General features: G+C 43.6%; 1 protein-coding gene across 1 annotated transcript in view; it reads right to left on the bottom strand.

The window, feature by feature from the left end:
- Positions 1–12,153, bottom strand: part of pcsk2 (proprotein convertase subtilisin/kexin type 2) — a 49,879-nt gene extending 37,726 nt beyond the window's left edge. Inside the window, exons 1-3 of the mRNA XM_073835243.1 lie at positions 12,045–12,153; positions 11,542–11,650; positions 11,390–11,427 (exon numbers count right to left, since the gene is read on the bottom strand). Of these exons, the coding sequence (XP_073691344.1) occupies positions 11,390–11,427; positions 11,542–11,650; positions 12,045–12,080 (183 nt within the window). The 5' untranslated portion in view covers positions 12,081–12,153. The remainder of the gene's footprint in view (positions 1–11,389; positions 11,428–11,541; positions 11,651–12,044) is intronic.
- Between the last annotated feature and the right edge of the window lie 4,987 nt (positions 12,154–17,140).

Genomic DNA, 17,140 nt, shown 5'->3' with positions numbered 1-17,140 from the left:
ACAGACTTTCGAATTAGTGCCAATTATGTCAAAACAAACAAGGAGCCTCATTTCAATAATTAGTCATTCATTATTTTGAAACCAACTCTGGAATTTCCGTCGTGCTCACACCCCTGTGTGTTTCCATTGCCCCTCATTAAGCATTCATCTAGCTATTCGTTAATTAACTATCCACCCGCTTTCAGAGGTAATATATTTCAGCACGGCGGGAGACATCACACTGAAACCTAAATTATGTGAGGAACTTTATTCTGGTCTGGCAGAGATATGAGGTACAAAAAAAAGGGTGATGGCACAAGCTAATACCACGGTATGAGTCACTGTGTCACAGTAATGGTGTATATAATGATATGCATGAAAATTCAATGAACAAATGTTAAAGGGATAGTAAAGGGATAGTTCACCCAAAAATTTAAATTTGATGTTTATATGTCTAACCCAAGGGCATCCAAGATGTAGTGACTTTGTTTCTTCAGTAGAACACAAACAAAGATTTTTAACTCAAACCGTCGCAGTCTTTTAGGCATATAACGGCAGTCAATGGTTACCAAATCAAATCTTAAAGATTTGGTAACCATTGACTGCCATTATATGACTGACAGACTGCAATGGTTTTAGTTAAATATCTTTAAAAAACTTTGCACCACTCCATGTTTCTTCATCACATTCTGGTGTAAATTTGTGTCCTGATGGCTGTTCAGATATATCTACCACAGTCTAAAAGATGTGAAATCTCTCTATCTACTGTCACACAGAATATACAACCCAGTTGTAAAATAAGGAAAGATGCAGAAGCCGTAAACATCTCTCATAAATTCTTCCAGTGAGCTCGTCTTCAGAGCGGATCCCGCTGAGGCAGGCAGAAACCTCTGGAGAACCTTTCCTGGTCTTACTCATCAGTGGTTGCTCGCTCTGTCGCTCTGGTCTTAACAGCTTTTCTCAGCAGCGTCCGGGCCACCATATGCTCTTTCATTATCTGGAGCATTCATTACCCGGAGAGCCCCGAGTGCAGCCTTCGTTAGGCCAGAGTTGAAAAGATGGTTGACTCGGGCAGTCAGTGGCTCCAGGCTGATGAGGATGCAGTCTGGCATTTACCAGAATGACTCAGTAGGAGACAAAAGGAAGGCCTTTCATTCCCAAGGCCCAACTTAATGACATGTTTGGAGCAGGTAACTGGGAGGACAGAATGGCTTAGGGGAGGTTTTCATACCACTGGTCTAGAGATGATGCTGGACCCTCAAAAAATGAGATGCACTGCTCCAAACTCAGTCCATCTCCTAGTGGAACCATTCATGCGTAATGTATTTATGACAAGGTGACAGGAATTTCTACAATGTGTTATTGTTTGGTTAACTATTTAGAAAAGCCAAATGCATGCAATGAACAATCCAGTTTGTGATGACCTATACATGAAGCATCATCAGAATTTGTCCACGTGTCCACGTCACTGACTCAGAAATGTCTAAAGTTCATACAAGCAAATTCATGTTTTGATCAGAGACACATAATGGTTCTGCTGTGGCTGTGGTAACACTTTATTTTAGTTCACTTTAGATATTCTAAGTATAAGTAACTGCAACTACATGTCAACTTCTTCTACTAATTTGTTTTTAGCAATCCAGGGTGACTAGGAGCATGAAACTAATGAGCCATGACTTCCTGTTCCATAGGATTATAAACATGAAGAACACAAAGGCCAAATTCTCCTAATCATCCATCACAAAAAAAAAACTAAGAATATAGTTCTGTTGTGCAAAACAAAATTGCTGGGTTTCACAGAATAGAAGATGGCTGTAAGAAAATAGCTAGAGCATTGAAAATCCCCATTCCCACCATCAGGGCAATAACTAAGAAGTTCCAACCGAAAATGTTACAAATCTGCTGGAAGAGGATGTGTGTCTATATCATCCTAATACAGGAGGAGGAGAGTTTGAGGGGCTAAAGTCTCTTTAGGATCACAGCTGGAGAACTGCAGAGATTAGTGGGGTCAAAAACCCTAAACAAAATATTAAACAGCCCCTACATCACCACATATTGTTCAAGAGAATTTCAAGAAAAATCCTCATCCTCATCCTCATCCAAAAACAAACTCCACTATATTTAGCTGTCAGACATGACTGGAAGTTCAAATGGGACTGCTTTCTATGGTCAGATGAAAAAAAAAAAAAGCTTTTAGCCAGCAAACCCACCAGATGAGTTTGGTACAAACAGGGATAAAAAATTATCCCATGTCCACTGTAAAATATATTGCTGGACTTTTTTTTTTATATCGTGGGCCTATTTTCGTGCCATAGGTCCTGGATATCTTGTTCATATACACTGAATCATGGATTCTATCGAATACCAACAGATAAAAAATATAAAGCTGACTACTTCTGTTAGAAATCTTATAGTGGGCCGTGGTTGGATCTTTCATCAGGACAATGATCCAAAACAACTCAGAGCTGTTATATTGGGAAAAAATTGTTGCAATAAATGGGTGCCAATAATTGTAATGTGAACTAGAAAAAAAAAAAACATATTTACCAAACCTCATATTTGCCAATATTCGTGGAGGGCAATGTAGTTGCAAATTTACTTATAGTCAGTAGAATGTCTAAAGCAGACTATTGTTGTGAACTTTTTCTTCGAGACCAGGAGACGTTTGGATATCTTGAAGCAGAAGTTTCTCTTTATGGAGATACTAGCTGTGCGTCGCTGCAGTCATCAAAAGTCGTCTCACTAAGGCATATACATTACAATTTATATACCTTTCCAGGGGGAGGGTTACATAGAGGTGGAGGCAATCTAAACAAAGCATGCAAATGTGATATAGATAATCAGTCTAGTAGGATTTTCCCGGCCTTGATCTATTTAGCATTCAAATGCAAAGGTGCTAAACAAATGGCACTGTTGTACTTTGAGCTTAGAATTCACACTTAACTTAGCAAACATGCCAGATGTTCTGTTTCAGGGCCTGGGCTGCCTGCTCTTAGAAATCACAATATATCTAACTTTTCAGTTCTTGCTGTTATTTTGGAACCTATGTTTAATCTTTTATAAATTTGAAATGATTCTAAAATTTGTAATCCTTCACTATCAAAAACCATGGCTTTGTTTGGCACTATTATCGAAATTGAGCAAGACCAGACAATATTGTGTCTAAAATGTAATTTACAATATTAACTTGTTTATTCATGTGTTGCATGCAATCAGTCACATTTGTAATTGTGCTGACATTCCAGAAAATGCCACACTTGTATAAAAACAGTATAATGGTGTTTACCCCACGTTTTCTTTTTTTGTCTCATTCATTGTTTTATTTTCTTTTTTCCCTCATTATGAATGACTGGCCCGTCCTTGTCCTCATGCCAGAGCAGGGGGAAAGCTCTCTTTGAGGACCACACCCAGGAGTTTGTGCCTCTGTCGAACTACACGTGCTACCCGGACAGCTGCCTGTGCTCATTTTCCGGATTGGCCTCAACACCGCCACATGAGCACAGCTGTCCGGGGAAGGTCCTGCTGGTGTCCTGCAATTCTTCAGTGACTGTGAAGACTCAGTCACCAGAGCCTTGGGTTCCGCCTTGGCCCTCCGGATCCTCAGTGTCACTCAGGATCATCGGCTCTCCGTCTCCGCCTCGGGTTCCACCTCCACCTGCTCCGCCTCCGTTGGCTGGCAGCCCTTCCTCCACCATGGCTCCTCCCTCTGTCGGCTCCACCGTGGGCTATCATCATGGCTGCGGCCTGGGTATTGCCTGGCTCCTCCTCCTCCAGGTCAATTTTGTGTCCTCCCTGGCTCATCCCTCCATCTGATCCGCCCTGGACTCTGTTGATCATCCTCCTCCCGGGTATCCGTCCTCTACTGAAGCCTCCACAAGTACAGACTTTCTGTTTCCATCCTACGTCCACTCTTTTGTCTGCATCCTAAGTCCCTCAGCACGTACATCCTTAGCTTCTTCGGCGAAGGTCACGCCTTCCCCGGGCGCCGCAGCAATGGCTTCTCAATGCTCGGGGTGTGTGTTCACGGTGTATGTGTTCACTACTGTGTGTGTGCACTTGGATGGGTTAAATGCAGAGCACAAATTCCTAGTATGGGTCACCATACTTGGCCTCACGTCACCTCCTTTCCTTTCCTTTCCCTTCACACCCCCATTGGACTGTTTGTGTTGGTTTCTCCCTTTTGTGCCCATATATGGTTTTCCTGTTCCTGTCCTCGCCAAGTCATTATTAGTTAATCACCATCACCAGTCTGTGTATCATTATCTATACTTTATACATTTTATTTAGTTCGGAGTAGTTGGTCCAATCACAAGGTTCCCCATCCGGGAACACGAGCTGCGTCAAGCGCTTTGGGGAACACCATTGGCGAACCACGCTCTGAATACGTGTCCAAAAACCAATAGGAAAGTGCGACGTCACGTACGCGATGACGTCACGTACGAGATGACGTCACATACCAGGAAGCTATAAAAGCATGTGCGCCGGCAACGGCGTCAGCTTCTGTCATTCAGCGAAGCGCTCTGTGTTATTGCGTCTGTTTTTACACCGTTTTTTGCAAGTTAGCACAGCTTTTGTTTTGTGGAAAATGTCTGCTAGGAAAGTTGTTTCTAAGAGCGAGGGCAGATCACATTTTAGAGCGTGTGTTCCTCCCTGTCGGCGCTATCTTACCGACGGGGATACACACACTCTTTGTGTGGTCTGTCTGGGCTCGGAGCACGCACAGTCAGCTCTTGAGGGGGCTGGCTGTCCGCACTGTGACCGTCTGCCGGTGCAGGTGCTTCGATCCCGGAAGGCTCTCTTTGAGGAGGGAGCCTTCACCAGCGTTCCTCACGGGTGTGGCCCCGCATCCGCTGAGGCGGAGCGGCAGCTGCACTCGTGGGGCTCGCAGCTAGATCTGCTGGAGGGTATGGAGACGGGCAAACCCCTATCTCCAGCCTCACCTGTCAGATCTGAAGCCCGTTCTCTGGGTTCGGAAGCCCGCACTGCGGTTACTTCCCCCCGGGAAACGGACTCGGTGCTCCGCTTGTCTTCCTCCGAGGAGGTCGATGAGGGGGGCGCCGCTGAGGATCCGCTCCCTCAGTCTCCCCAGTATGAGGAGCTTTTGGAGGTGGTAACTCGGGCGGTCGCTAATGGCCGCCCCAGAAGTCATATGAGCCGCAGTGAAGCAAGTTAGACGAGCGCTTCCTGCGGACTAGAGTGCCACCTCCACGTAGGAGCCTGCCTTTCTTCCCCGACCATACTGAGATCTCGAGGTCGTGGGAAAGGCCTTTCTCCTCTCGCGTCTTCATCCCCGCTTCAGATTACTATGGAAATGTGGCGGGGATGTCAGAGAGGGGATACAAGACGATGCCTCGGGTGGAACAGACACTAGCCAGCTATCTGTCCCCCGATGCGGCATCGTCTTTAAAGGCTCCTACGCTACCCTCCAAGCCCTTCGAACAACTTCGGGGTTGGTGGGTAAAGGGTACACGGCCCTTTGAACAAGCTGGCACACCAGATCCTTCTGTGGTCCCAGGACAAGCTCCTTTTGTTGAAAGCAGTTCATATTCCTGGGCATCTCAATTTGGGAGCAGACATCCTGTCGAGGCAGGGGCTGAGGCCCGGGGAATGGAGACTTCACCCAGAAGTAGTGAGCCAGATCTGGAAAGTCTTTGGTCAGGCCCAGGTGGACCTGTTTGCGACTCAGGAGACATCGCAATGTCCCCTCTGGTTCTCTCTGACTCATCCAGCTCCGCTGGGGCTGGATGCCATGGTGCAGACGTGGCCGAGGCTATGGCTGTGTCCAAATTCAGGGTCTACATCCTTCGGAGGACTCATTTGAAGGATGTTACGTCACAGCGCCGCGACGAAGGCTGTCCAAATTCATAGGATCCTTCAAATGCGGCCCACAAATATGTCCTCCTTTTCCCCGAATTTGAAGGATGGGTCTGGTGGATCCTTTCCCGTCCTACCTATCCCACAATTCCTTTCGGCAGAGCGCTTCCAGTATTTTCATATAATGACGGACGAAGCAAGCGGTAGTAATGATGGAAGTTTAAAAAAAACTGCCGTTTCAAAAAATATTTTTTTACAGCGGTTGTCTAGTTTGGCCTTTGGTTTAGCGTTAAGCTTTTTTTTTTTTTTACATTTGTATGTATATATGATAAAAAACAGCACTTTCGTAAACTAGCTTCTTTCTTACTGCCTGTGTGAATATCCCCTTACACACAGCTAATTTCTTGTTAGTGATTGAAGGTGTTTTTAACGCTTTTAGGGCTGAAAGAGTAGTTATTTTGTTTTGTGCAGTACAGATAACCTTACTTATTGCTTAGTGCTGTCACAGTTGCTAGGCGACAGGATATGAGCAACGGGGAAGGGAGGGAACTGAAAGAAGTGTAGGCTGTCCAAATTCACTGACACCTACTTCCAGGTTTTGCGGTCTTCGGAGGACCCCTCCTCCTTCAACCTGGTAGGAAGGATCCTAAGGAGGATGCAGACCCTGAATTTGGACACAGCCTACGTCTGTACGCCTTTCCCCCGATTGCTCTGCTCCCAGGGGTTCTGGAGAGAGTTCGCCAGGACAGGGTCAGCTTATTACTAGTAGCCCCGTACTGGCCGGGTCGAGTGTGGTTTGCGGACCTAGTCGCCCTTCTGGACGGCCCTCCATGGAGGATTCCCCTCAGGAGGGACCTTCTCTCACAGGCAGGGGGCACCATCCTTCACCCCCTCCCAGAGATATGGAAGTTATGGGTGTGACCCCTGAGGGGGCACAACTCATAGCGTCCGGTCTCTCAACCGAGGTTGTTGAGACCATTCTACAGTCCAGAGCCCCCTCAACAAGGAGAATGTTTGCCTATAGGTGGAGACTCTTCACATCTTGGTGCAGAGAGCGCCAATTAGACCCTGTTAACTGCCCTATTGGTACAGTTCTTACAGGCCCGTTTCTCCACTGGAATCTCCCACTCCACCCTGAAGGTGCTAGTGGCGGCAATTTCGGCCTACCACACCCCTCTGGGTGGCCTTTCAGTGGGAAAGAATCCCCTAGTCATACGTTTCCTTCGCGGTGTACTGAGGTTGAGGCCTCCGGTACGACCTCGTGTTCCCACTTGGGACTTGGCTGTGGTTCTTGAAGCTCTGTGTAATCCTCCCTTTGAACCTATTGAGGAAATCTCAGATCGCTTTCTCTCTATCAAGACTGTTCTGCTGCTAGCTCTGTCTTCTCTTAAGAGAGTTGGGGACCTGCAAGCCCTTTCGGTGGCCCCTTCATGTCTGGAATTTGCGCCTGGTATGGCCAAAGCTTTTCTTTACCCTAGAGCAGGGTATGATCCTAAGGTCCCAACCTCTACCCCTCAGCCGGTCGTGCTTCAGGCCTTCTACCCTCCTCCGTTCTTGGAACCAGAACATAGGAAGCTTAATTGCATGTGCCCAGTTCGTGCACTGGATGCCTATGTCCACAGTGCTGCCCCGTGGCGTAGGACAGACCAGTTGCTAGTCTGTTACAGCAAACCCAAGAAGGGTTCGCCGGCCTCCAAGCAAACTTTGAGTAGATGGATCGTAGATGCCATCTGCTCCGCCTATGAGTCCTCTGGTCTCCCCGTGCCGCTGGGAGCCAAGGCCCACTCTACACACGCTATGGCTGCCTCCAAAGCTCTTCTCTCCGGTGTTCCACTGCAGGACATCTGTAACGCAGCCGGGTGGTCCACGCCTCTCACCTTTGTCCGTTTCTACGAACTTGACCTCAGTTCTGCCCCGGGCACTTCGGTTCTTCTGCCCTAGCTCTGGCAGGGACTTGGAATCCTGGAGGCGTGGGCATCTCGTTCCCCAAAGCGCTTGACGCAGCTCGAGTTCCCGGATGGGGAACGTCTCAGGTTACATATGTAACCCTGGTTCCCCGAGGGAACGAGACGCTGCGTCTCGTAGCCAGTCTTCCGGCATCCCTGCGAGCGCCTGCTTCATGTTTCGAAGCTGACGCCGTTGCCGGCGCACATGCTTTTATAGCTTCCTGGTATGTGACGTCATCGCGTACGTGACGTCGCACTTTCCTATTGGTTTTTGGACACGTATTCAGAGCGTGGTTCGCCAATGGCGTTCCCCAAAGCGCTTGACGCAGCGTCTCGTTCCCTCGGGGAACCAGGGTTACATACGTAACCTGAGACGTTATGTTGGTGTGTCTTTCAACCCTCCATGTGTGGATTTGCCTACTGTGGATATTATTAAAAGTCTTTGTGCACCTCCTTCTACAAACGACTGTTACACCTATATTATATTTCTGCCACCCTCACTTCTAAACTGATGGCAATGTCCATGGCTATTTTTATTTATTTATTTAATTTTAAGATTTTCTTTTTGGTGTATCTGATTCAGTTACAGTTTCATAGAAAAAAAGAATGCTGAATGGGTTTAAATGTTACAGTTGTATGTGGTGGCAAATGTGAATGTTCATGTTTGTGAGAGACGGACATGAACATTAAAACTCTGCCAGCAATGTCACTGCCACAGAATCAAAAAAAGAGAAGCCAATCTTTTCTATGAGTCTGTGCTGAGAGAAAGTAGAGCATGATAATGGCCAGCGGTCCCTGAGCGAACGGCCCCCGGAGCCCCTGCACACAGTGAGAGCACAGGAACTAATGACACATCAGTTTGCTGTGCTGTACAGCAGCGCGTCCGTCTCCATAATCCATCACATTGCAATCATGACATTCACATTCAGCCATTCATCTGCTCCCACTGCTCTTTGCTGCCCAGGAGAGTTCATTAATGGAGAGCAAGACCAAAACATTAAACCACATCAGCGCTTTCAAACGTCATCAAAGATACCGATATTCTAAATCTGCTCACTTTTTTTGGCTGAGAAACATAATGTGCACTCGGCTAGTAATTACTGCAAAATTATACCCAATAAATAGAGTCTTATATCACTCTGAAGATGTTTATTAAAGCTAAAAAATGTAGTACCATGGCAAATCTCTGTAACAAACAGCCTCAAGTTTATTGCTTTTATAAAACAACAAGACTAACGTGCACTAAATAGTTCTGCTTCTGCTATATCAGTGAGTTTAAATTGCTCTGAGGACCTTACATGTATATGACAGCATTTTAAGCGCTATGGAAACGGAATAGCATTGAGGAAAGCAGTCATATGTTGCAAGACACATGTGAAGTGACAGCAGCTGAGCGTGATGTGCTCTGTTCTTTGGCAACTCTCCATTTCGCTTCCGCCTGGAGACTGCAGTTAGTGAGCGATGAATTAAATCCAGTCCCCTGTCAAAAAAATCCTTCAAACGATTATGCTAATTCACTTCTCATCCTGCATTAGTCCTTATTAGGCAAATTATCCTGAGTCTATTTTTAACCCCACACACTTCAGGCACACGCACACACTAAAAAACAAACGTTTACATTCTGTCTTTCGGCGAGTAAAGCTCTGCTAAAAAAACACAGCTTCTGGTGAGGGAAGTCTGGGAGGAATTGGTGCTAAATAAAACAGTAGCAGGGGAGGACATGCTGAGTTACTGCCTCATCTGGGCCCGGCAGGAGACGTCAGCATCATCCCCCACCACAGTCGAAGCTAGGTTATTTTTTGGGTTAAAACTCATCTTTGGTGCACATTTACGGCTCCTGCGGCTCACAGAGCTCAGCGGGTCTCAAAACAATAATGGCTCTATTTCACTGGCAGATAACTAGCACATTTCATTTGTGAAATATTCTGCAAGGATGCAATTCCGCTTCCAACTCTAATTTCGATTCCATTGGGATTTCTTTCAGGTTTGGAGGGAGAACGTAATATGTAAATATACATATGTATCAACAAGAAATCAACACAAAAACAACACTTTTTCTATCTTTCTCTGATCAGGCAGCCAATCTCATACTGTTGCTGTAACCAGCGTTGCCAGTTTTGAATTTGTTTGTGCGAGTCAAAATTGGTTTGGGCAGGTGGACAAAATTTGGGCTGGTTTGGGAGCAGTTTGGCGAAGTTGCAAGCACTCTATCCAGTCATCATGTTGTTACTAAACACACACATGCACAATGCAGAGTCGGCTGGTGTTGGTTTTGATGCAGACAAGCCTCACTTTTAGCCAGTCAAAAGCATTAAAAGACAGACGTGACATTTTGTAGAACAATAATTTTAGTTGTACAGTATATTCCAGTGATTGATGTGCCAATGAAGCATAAATATAACTTGTAGCTATAGTAAAGACTTATTCTGTGTTTCAAACATGAAAGTTGTATTGGCTTGAAATGATATTTTTAAGATTCATTAAAAATAGCTTAATAATGTTATTGGTTAATGAACTGGACTACACCAGTCGTGCTGTATGTTTGTTGTTGCGTGCATCCAGTGAGGACAACACAAAAGAAACATGCATTAACTATTCATAGACTTCTTGGCACAGAATCACTCTTTCTCATCTCATTCAATTCAGACTAACAAGCTCACAACTCAAAACATCCTAACTAAAACATTACTGCTTTTGCTGTGACACTGCCCTCAATATAAGTGCAGGAAGCACTGTAAGAGTATTTTAGCATGTCCACATCAATGAAAAGTCATGACGGACTTAAAAAAGCATGTTTTCAGAGACACAGGGTGGAGTAAAGATAAAAAGAGATCTGCTTTATGTATGGTTTGATGTGTGGCAGCATAATTGCCGATGTGCAGCAAACTCCCATCTCAGTGGAGAAGATAACTCCACCATTAGCTGCGTATTTAATTGCACACAGGATGCAAATGTGTCATCTATTTGAGCAAAAGAAAGCCTGTCTTTGCAACCCATTAGAATAGGGATCATTGCCATACATTGGATTTAGTCCACTGTGTACATGCCGTACTGCTTCATAAGCCACATGAACATTAAACATTAATTATGTTGAGAATCACAAAATGAGGCTTTCTTTTGCTCTTGCTTAGCGCTCTACATTAATCTTAAACAGCTGGTTGGGAAAACTGCCATTAGCCAAGGTCCAGATGTCTGAAAGAACAACTCAAGACTCATGAGTGTGGCGTGACTGAAATTTCACAGGACAGTATAAGTCATTTACTGTCATGTTGTGAAACCAATCCTTTTCCAATTTTTTATTTTTATTTTGCACTGCATCTTCCACAATGCCAAGCAAACACTTGCACTGCATTACATTACCCACAGTCCTCTGGTCAAGCTCTTTACGTAGACCTCAATTCCTTGCTTTATTTTTGTTGTTGTTGTTGTTGTTGGTGGTGGTGAAGTGTGGGTGTTTGAATGGACACCCAACCTTTAAATCTTTTCCATAGGAAGCGTTAATGACTTAAGACCATCCTGTCCATCCATCAACCCCTGTTCATTTATTCTTAAGATTCGCTGAGCTCTAGCATGGATTTCTGTTCATTCATCCATCCATCCAACACAAGTATTACACAAGTGGATCAAATCGGGTGGGAAAAAGCACTTACGTAATTTGTGGCGAGATCTGGATGTAAGTAATCAATACCTGCAAGGTGATGGCAAAATAGAACATTACTGGGCTTTTAATGTTTACATTATTGCACATTATGAAGCCTTTAAGTCTTAAATAACTGCTCCTTGTTGGCTAGATTTCACCCACCGTCGTCCATGATGGCGATGGTCACACCTTTGCCGGTGAAGCCCATGCTCCAGGCTTCTGCCACATTGAGGTCCAGCCCTGGAGTCCCATCCGCTTGGCCTGTATTTATCTAATCAAACAAAACCAAATCGTCACACAGGCTGAGCATCCAGCGTGTGGAAAATGAGATGTTATGAGGGAGGTGGTGCAGGAGGGAAAATAAATGTCACAAAGATATTACACTTCGCTGAAAGCCTGCTGTGCAGTGTTTATAACTGACAAACTAAATTAAAGACCGTTCTCCCTGGCAAAACAGACAGGGATGCCTGTCACGATAAGCCCTGGAGAAATAAGGAAGATATCAGCGTGTTTTGACGCCAGCTCATGCACCAGCGTTGACGGTGAAGGCTAATGAGGAAAATGGTGCAAATGAAGAGTATCAGCGATCCCGGCTAATCCAATGCAATCAGTTCCAATGCTGAAGGTCAAATCAAATGAAGACATTACAAACTGTAATTACTTACAAGATACCACTGCTTGGTGAATAGCGGGTCACTCATATTGACGTCAATGTTACTGATTTCTCTGTAGCCCCTCTTTTGACGGCCAAAACCCTCCTGAGGAAACACATTTTTCACCTGAAAAACAAAGCAAAGGCAACATTTATTGGATTTCAGTCTTCCAGACTCATACTTCTTTACTTGCAATTGTAAGATAATACGTCTCTGTGCACATTTTTGCTTTTTTTCATTGATAAGTTATTTTGTTTAAGGCAGGGATATAACCATAATTCTCCAGTTGACTGTATTTATTACTAATTGCAAGTATATTGCATTACAAGTTTTTTTTTTTTCAAGCGTGTAGCGTGCAGGCCCATTGTAATTGTTAAAGTGGTCGAGGATCAGCAATCTCCACATAAAACTGATTAAGCAGTCATAGAGACTTGGTGGAGAGATGGTAGTACTTACACTGTCTATAACATCACCGAATTGCCACAATCGGCCTAATGGTGCTGCTACAACAATCAAAGTTATGAAATCGCTCATAACTCCTAAAAGATTGGGTGCAGGCTTAAGTGTCTTATGTTGTTGGAATCCTTGGCTCAAGCCAGACAAAATGCATGACTTGGATTTGTCTGTCACCTGAAATTGTGGGCAAAATTTTCAGGTATTTAGCATTTTTTTAAAAATCTACTTTTGCGAACTATTCCTAGGTTTTTCAACTAATTGGAATCAAACCAGTGCAGGAAGATGCTCTGGACAGTGAATATCAATAATTATCAAAAAAAAAACTTTCTGACCTCCATCCCAAAGGGACACCAAAACGTTCGAAAGAGGCATTGCTGCCTTTACTAAAACGGCTACTTGAACGGAATGAGATATCTTCGCCAAACTCACATCACATGTAAAAGCTGAGTTCTGTCATCACATGAAAAATAGTTGTGGAGCTTTGCCACTTGGTGGTGCTATAAGAGGGAACAAACTTAAAAATGCCCATAACTATGCAACTGTGCAATTCTCCAAACCAGTGGCTCCCAACTACAATCCTGGAGGCCCCCCAACACTGCATGTTTTCCATGTCTCCTTAATCAAACACACCTGATTCAGATCATCAGCTCATTAGTAAAGACTCCAAGACCTTAAATGGGTGTGTCAAACTAAGGAGAGATGCAAAATGTGCAGTGTTGGGGGGCCTCCAAGAACGTGGTTGGGAACCACTGCTGTAAACTCTTTAGGTCAATAATTATCAAAAATATTCAAATTTATCCTTTGAGAAGCTATAACATGGTCTTTAGAAATATACCCCAAAGTCTATAAAGCCTAAATGAAAACTAAAAACTTTACAAAACCACGACAGACGATTCTAAACAAGCATGCAAAGTTTTTAGGGAGATCGAATCTCTGCTGGCGCTATGGCAGTCATAAATGTTAAAAGTAAATTACCTGAATTTGCCAAAAATGCTTTTTCTAATCATTGATCATTGATTTGATCATTGATCATTGATTTTATTAATTGAAAATGCCTTAAGCGCCTAAACCCGGTAATCGCTGCTTGCAGCAATATTGATTTATGATTATGTTTAAATACTACAATGAGGCATTATTTATAATTAAATATGCACCAATTTGCATACATTTCTGAAATCTAAACATTTAATAAAGCCAGGCGCAAAACTCCTGTTTATTTAATTTTTTAGGTTTTTACAGAGGAGATTTTGGATTTTCTTTTTTTCACTCCATAAATCAGAAAATACAAGTTTACCATGTTTCAGGAATAAATACAATTTTATATATAATCATAAGAACAATATATGAACAAACTCTTCAAAAACACCATCACAAAAATCCCTTCAATTTGCGGTTCGGGACTTGTCATCCACTGGTCATATGTGTGTGGTTACTCTCAAAACTGACCAGTGCATGAAGAAACAATGGCTTTGCCTGTATTGTCTTGCCTTTAAACATAAATTTATTGAGCAAATTCATTAAGTAGAATCTATAGTCCCCAAGCTAGTTGAAAAGCCTATTGGGAACACCAGCATCCAAAACACAACATCTGCTGGTGATCAGCCATGAGGTCTCATCAGCACAGCACAATATTCACAGCCTGTAGAGGCTCAGAGTGCAGGATTACTCATGGCTGGACAGCTGTCTTTTAAAGAAGCTTCACAGCATGACCTTTGACCTCAGCAGCAGCAAAAGCCCCTGAAGCCTGTCAATATAAAACATGACGTCAGCCATTCCTCACAGACAATGAAAACCCCAATGACACTCTCAAATTAGCATGTGCGCCCGCTCCAGATAACAGATCAAAGTCTGCACTCGCATTCAAAGAGTGCTTTGATGGCGGCACAAACTGGCCCTCCAGATGACCAAAATACTGGCGTCAAATGAGCCTTTTCATTTTCACAGCCATTTTGATTGTTAATTTACATTTTGATCTTGATCTTGTTTAATGCTCAAAACACTGATAGCTGATGATGTTGTGATTATTTCTGTGAGCAGATGGGATTCCCAACTTTAGATGAGAGTCTATTATGAAACATATAGTTCTGGGCCCATATCTTAAAGCTTCTTAGAAAGCTCCTAGTTAAACCTAAAAATTTCTATGTAGGAGTCTTAGCTTAAGAGTGATTCAGGACCAATCTAAGAACAACTCTGAGTGACAAAAAGACAAAAACTTTTATCTTAGTGTGGAGTTGGGGATGACCCTGTTACTAGCTATGACACAGCCTTTTGAAGACTATGATTGGTTGGTTCCAGGTCAGGACGGGGTGAAGAGGAAACCAGCACCGCCGGAAGACGAGTTGCCGGACCCCGCGTGTCCGGACGAATGCCACACCCGTTAGTCAGCTGACGGGCCAGAATGCCGGGCCGTCGAATCCCTGAAAGTGCCGTAGATCAGCAGAAGGAGGACGTTGCTGCCAGAGATGCCGCCGCCCCTCGCGCTCCGGACCTAAGCGGGGAGCAGGTGCGGCCGCTGGACTCCACCCCTTGCCTGGACCCTTCCCTTCTGAACACAGCCCCTCCTTCACGGAACCCCTTCACGACGAGGACACCAGATTCCCTGTTTATTTGGACACTCTTATTTCCCCTTTGGACACTTTTCTTTCACTTTCTGTTCAATAAAAGCCTCTCCGAGGCCTGCCGCCACACCCACTGTGTCTGTCGTTTGCTCCTCCCGCCACAGTGGTGGAGAATGCGGGAAAGGCGAGGCTTAGACAGCGCAGTGGGCAACACCTGATGACGTCATCCCCCTCTCACTCGCAAAAGTTTGTGAAAACCCGGAGGGGGACGGAGAAACGACGGAGACGGCCTCCCAGCCGCAAAACGGGTAAGTGATGTTTCAGTTAGAATCAACAATATATACTGCATTGCATTTCTTTCAGTTGCCAAATATGTTAATGTAATAAATGTAGTGATTACTTCCATTTCTTGGACTGTGGCATTACTGCACTATATCGGAGATGTTAGCATGTCTCTAATAAAATTGGTCACAAATATTATCCCTGCACAATCTCATGTGTGGAATCTTATTAACTCACTGACTATGTTTACATGGACACCAGTAATCTAATTAATGACCTTATTCTGAATAAGACAATAATATGATTAAGGTGTTGAATGAATTGCTTTTAGAATATTCCTTTCACATCCCTGTTTTACATGTTATAGTACATAGATCGATTAATGACACACATCATTACGTCCACACACGACGCTATCAGTTCATCTTCGTTATAGACTTTTGAATGTTTTGGTTTTAATTTTACAAAAGCTCGAAGTGGCTCTGGACATATGTAACATTTTTTTTAGAATGTCTGAGTTCAAATTTGCCGTGGTCGCATTTGTGCGAGCTGCTGCACTGCTCCAAAGCGTCTGCTCCATAGAGCGAGCTTCAAAGCCAGTCAGTTTTTAGGAGAAAAAAAACACGCAAACACGGTCACCGAAAGCCAGTTTAGTTTTTTTTTGTTTTTTTTGTTTTTTGTTTTCATTTTGAAAACCCTGTTATATTTTACCTCACATTATGCTTTGGAGGCTTTTTTTATTTTATATTAATTCATTTGATTGCTCAGTGTTAGTGCGCCCTGTAATATTTGTTTTAGTCGGCATATAGCACATCATGTGATGTAGTCCATGCCTTATTAGTTTTTGTTAATAAATGCTATATAAGCTAGTTTTCTTTTATTGTTGTGCTGTTTACTTAAAAATAACAAATCCATCTTTTAGGAATTTGTTTTAATCTCAAAATTGATAGGTGTAGCCTATGTACTGTAAGCAAAACCAAGATCATGAATTCGAAAGTAAAAGTGAAAAGCATCCTACAACTTCCTAATTCCTATAGCGGAAATCCCATTTACAAAATTCAAATCACAAATAATACTATGCGCTTAGGCCGTTTGGCGTGACTTGCCTGGAACGCCTGGAACGTGAGTCGTGGTTTGAAGTCGTGATTTACGAGCTCAAAAACCTGCCTGGAACACAGCATTAGTGTGTATCCTGTTGCAAAATGTGGCGAAAAGTCCTACACAAGGGGAACAGTGTGATTAAGGTGTGTACATGTCTTCCATAATGCGACTAAAATAGGAATACTCCACCTGTCTTAATTCGATTTGTGTTTACTCCGATTATGAGTTTAGTCGGATTAAATTAATCAAAAATATCAGTTTACATGGTTGCTTCTTAATCAGAGTATTGTCTTAATCGCGTTAAAATCTGAATATTGTTGTCCATGTAAACGTACTCACTGTCATGCTGTTACGGTATAGACGTGCTGGATGAACGAGACGAAGTCGAGATCAACAATTAACACTATATTTAATATCTTCTTCAAGGAACAGACAGGATAATCCACACACATGTAACAGTAACAACAAATAAAGACCGACATCAACTGAACTGAAAGACAAACTTATAAAGGGTGACTAATCATTAAACACAGGTGACTAATTATACAAGGACAGGTGCAGGGAATCACACTGACGAAGGGCTAAACCAAATGACAGATCAACGGGGGAAAGACAAATGGGAAAAACCAATGACAAACAGACAGAACTGTGACATTACGCCCCCCTCCGAATAGGCGCGTCCTCGCGCCGTAGAAAAAGAAAAACAAAACA

This window comes from Garra rufa, chromosome 2, assembly GCF_049309525.1.
Source record: "Garra rufa chromosome 2, GarRuf1.0, whole genome shotgun sequence".
Classification (NCBI taxonomy): Eukaryota; Metazoa; Chordata; class Actinopteri; order Cypriniformes; family Cyprinidae; genus Garra; species Garra rufa.
This window is presented reverse-complemented; position numbering and strand designations above follow the sequence as displayed.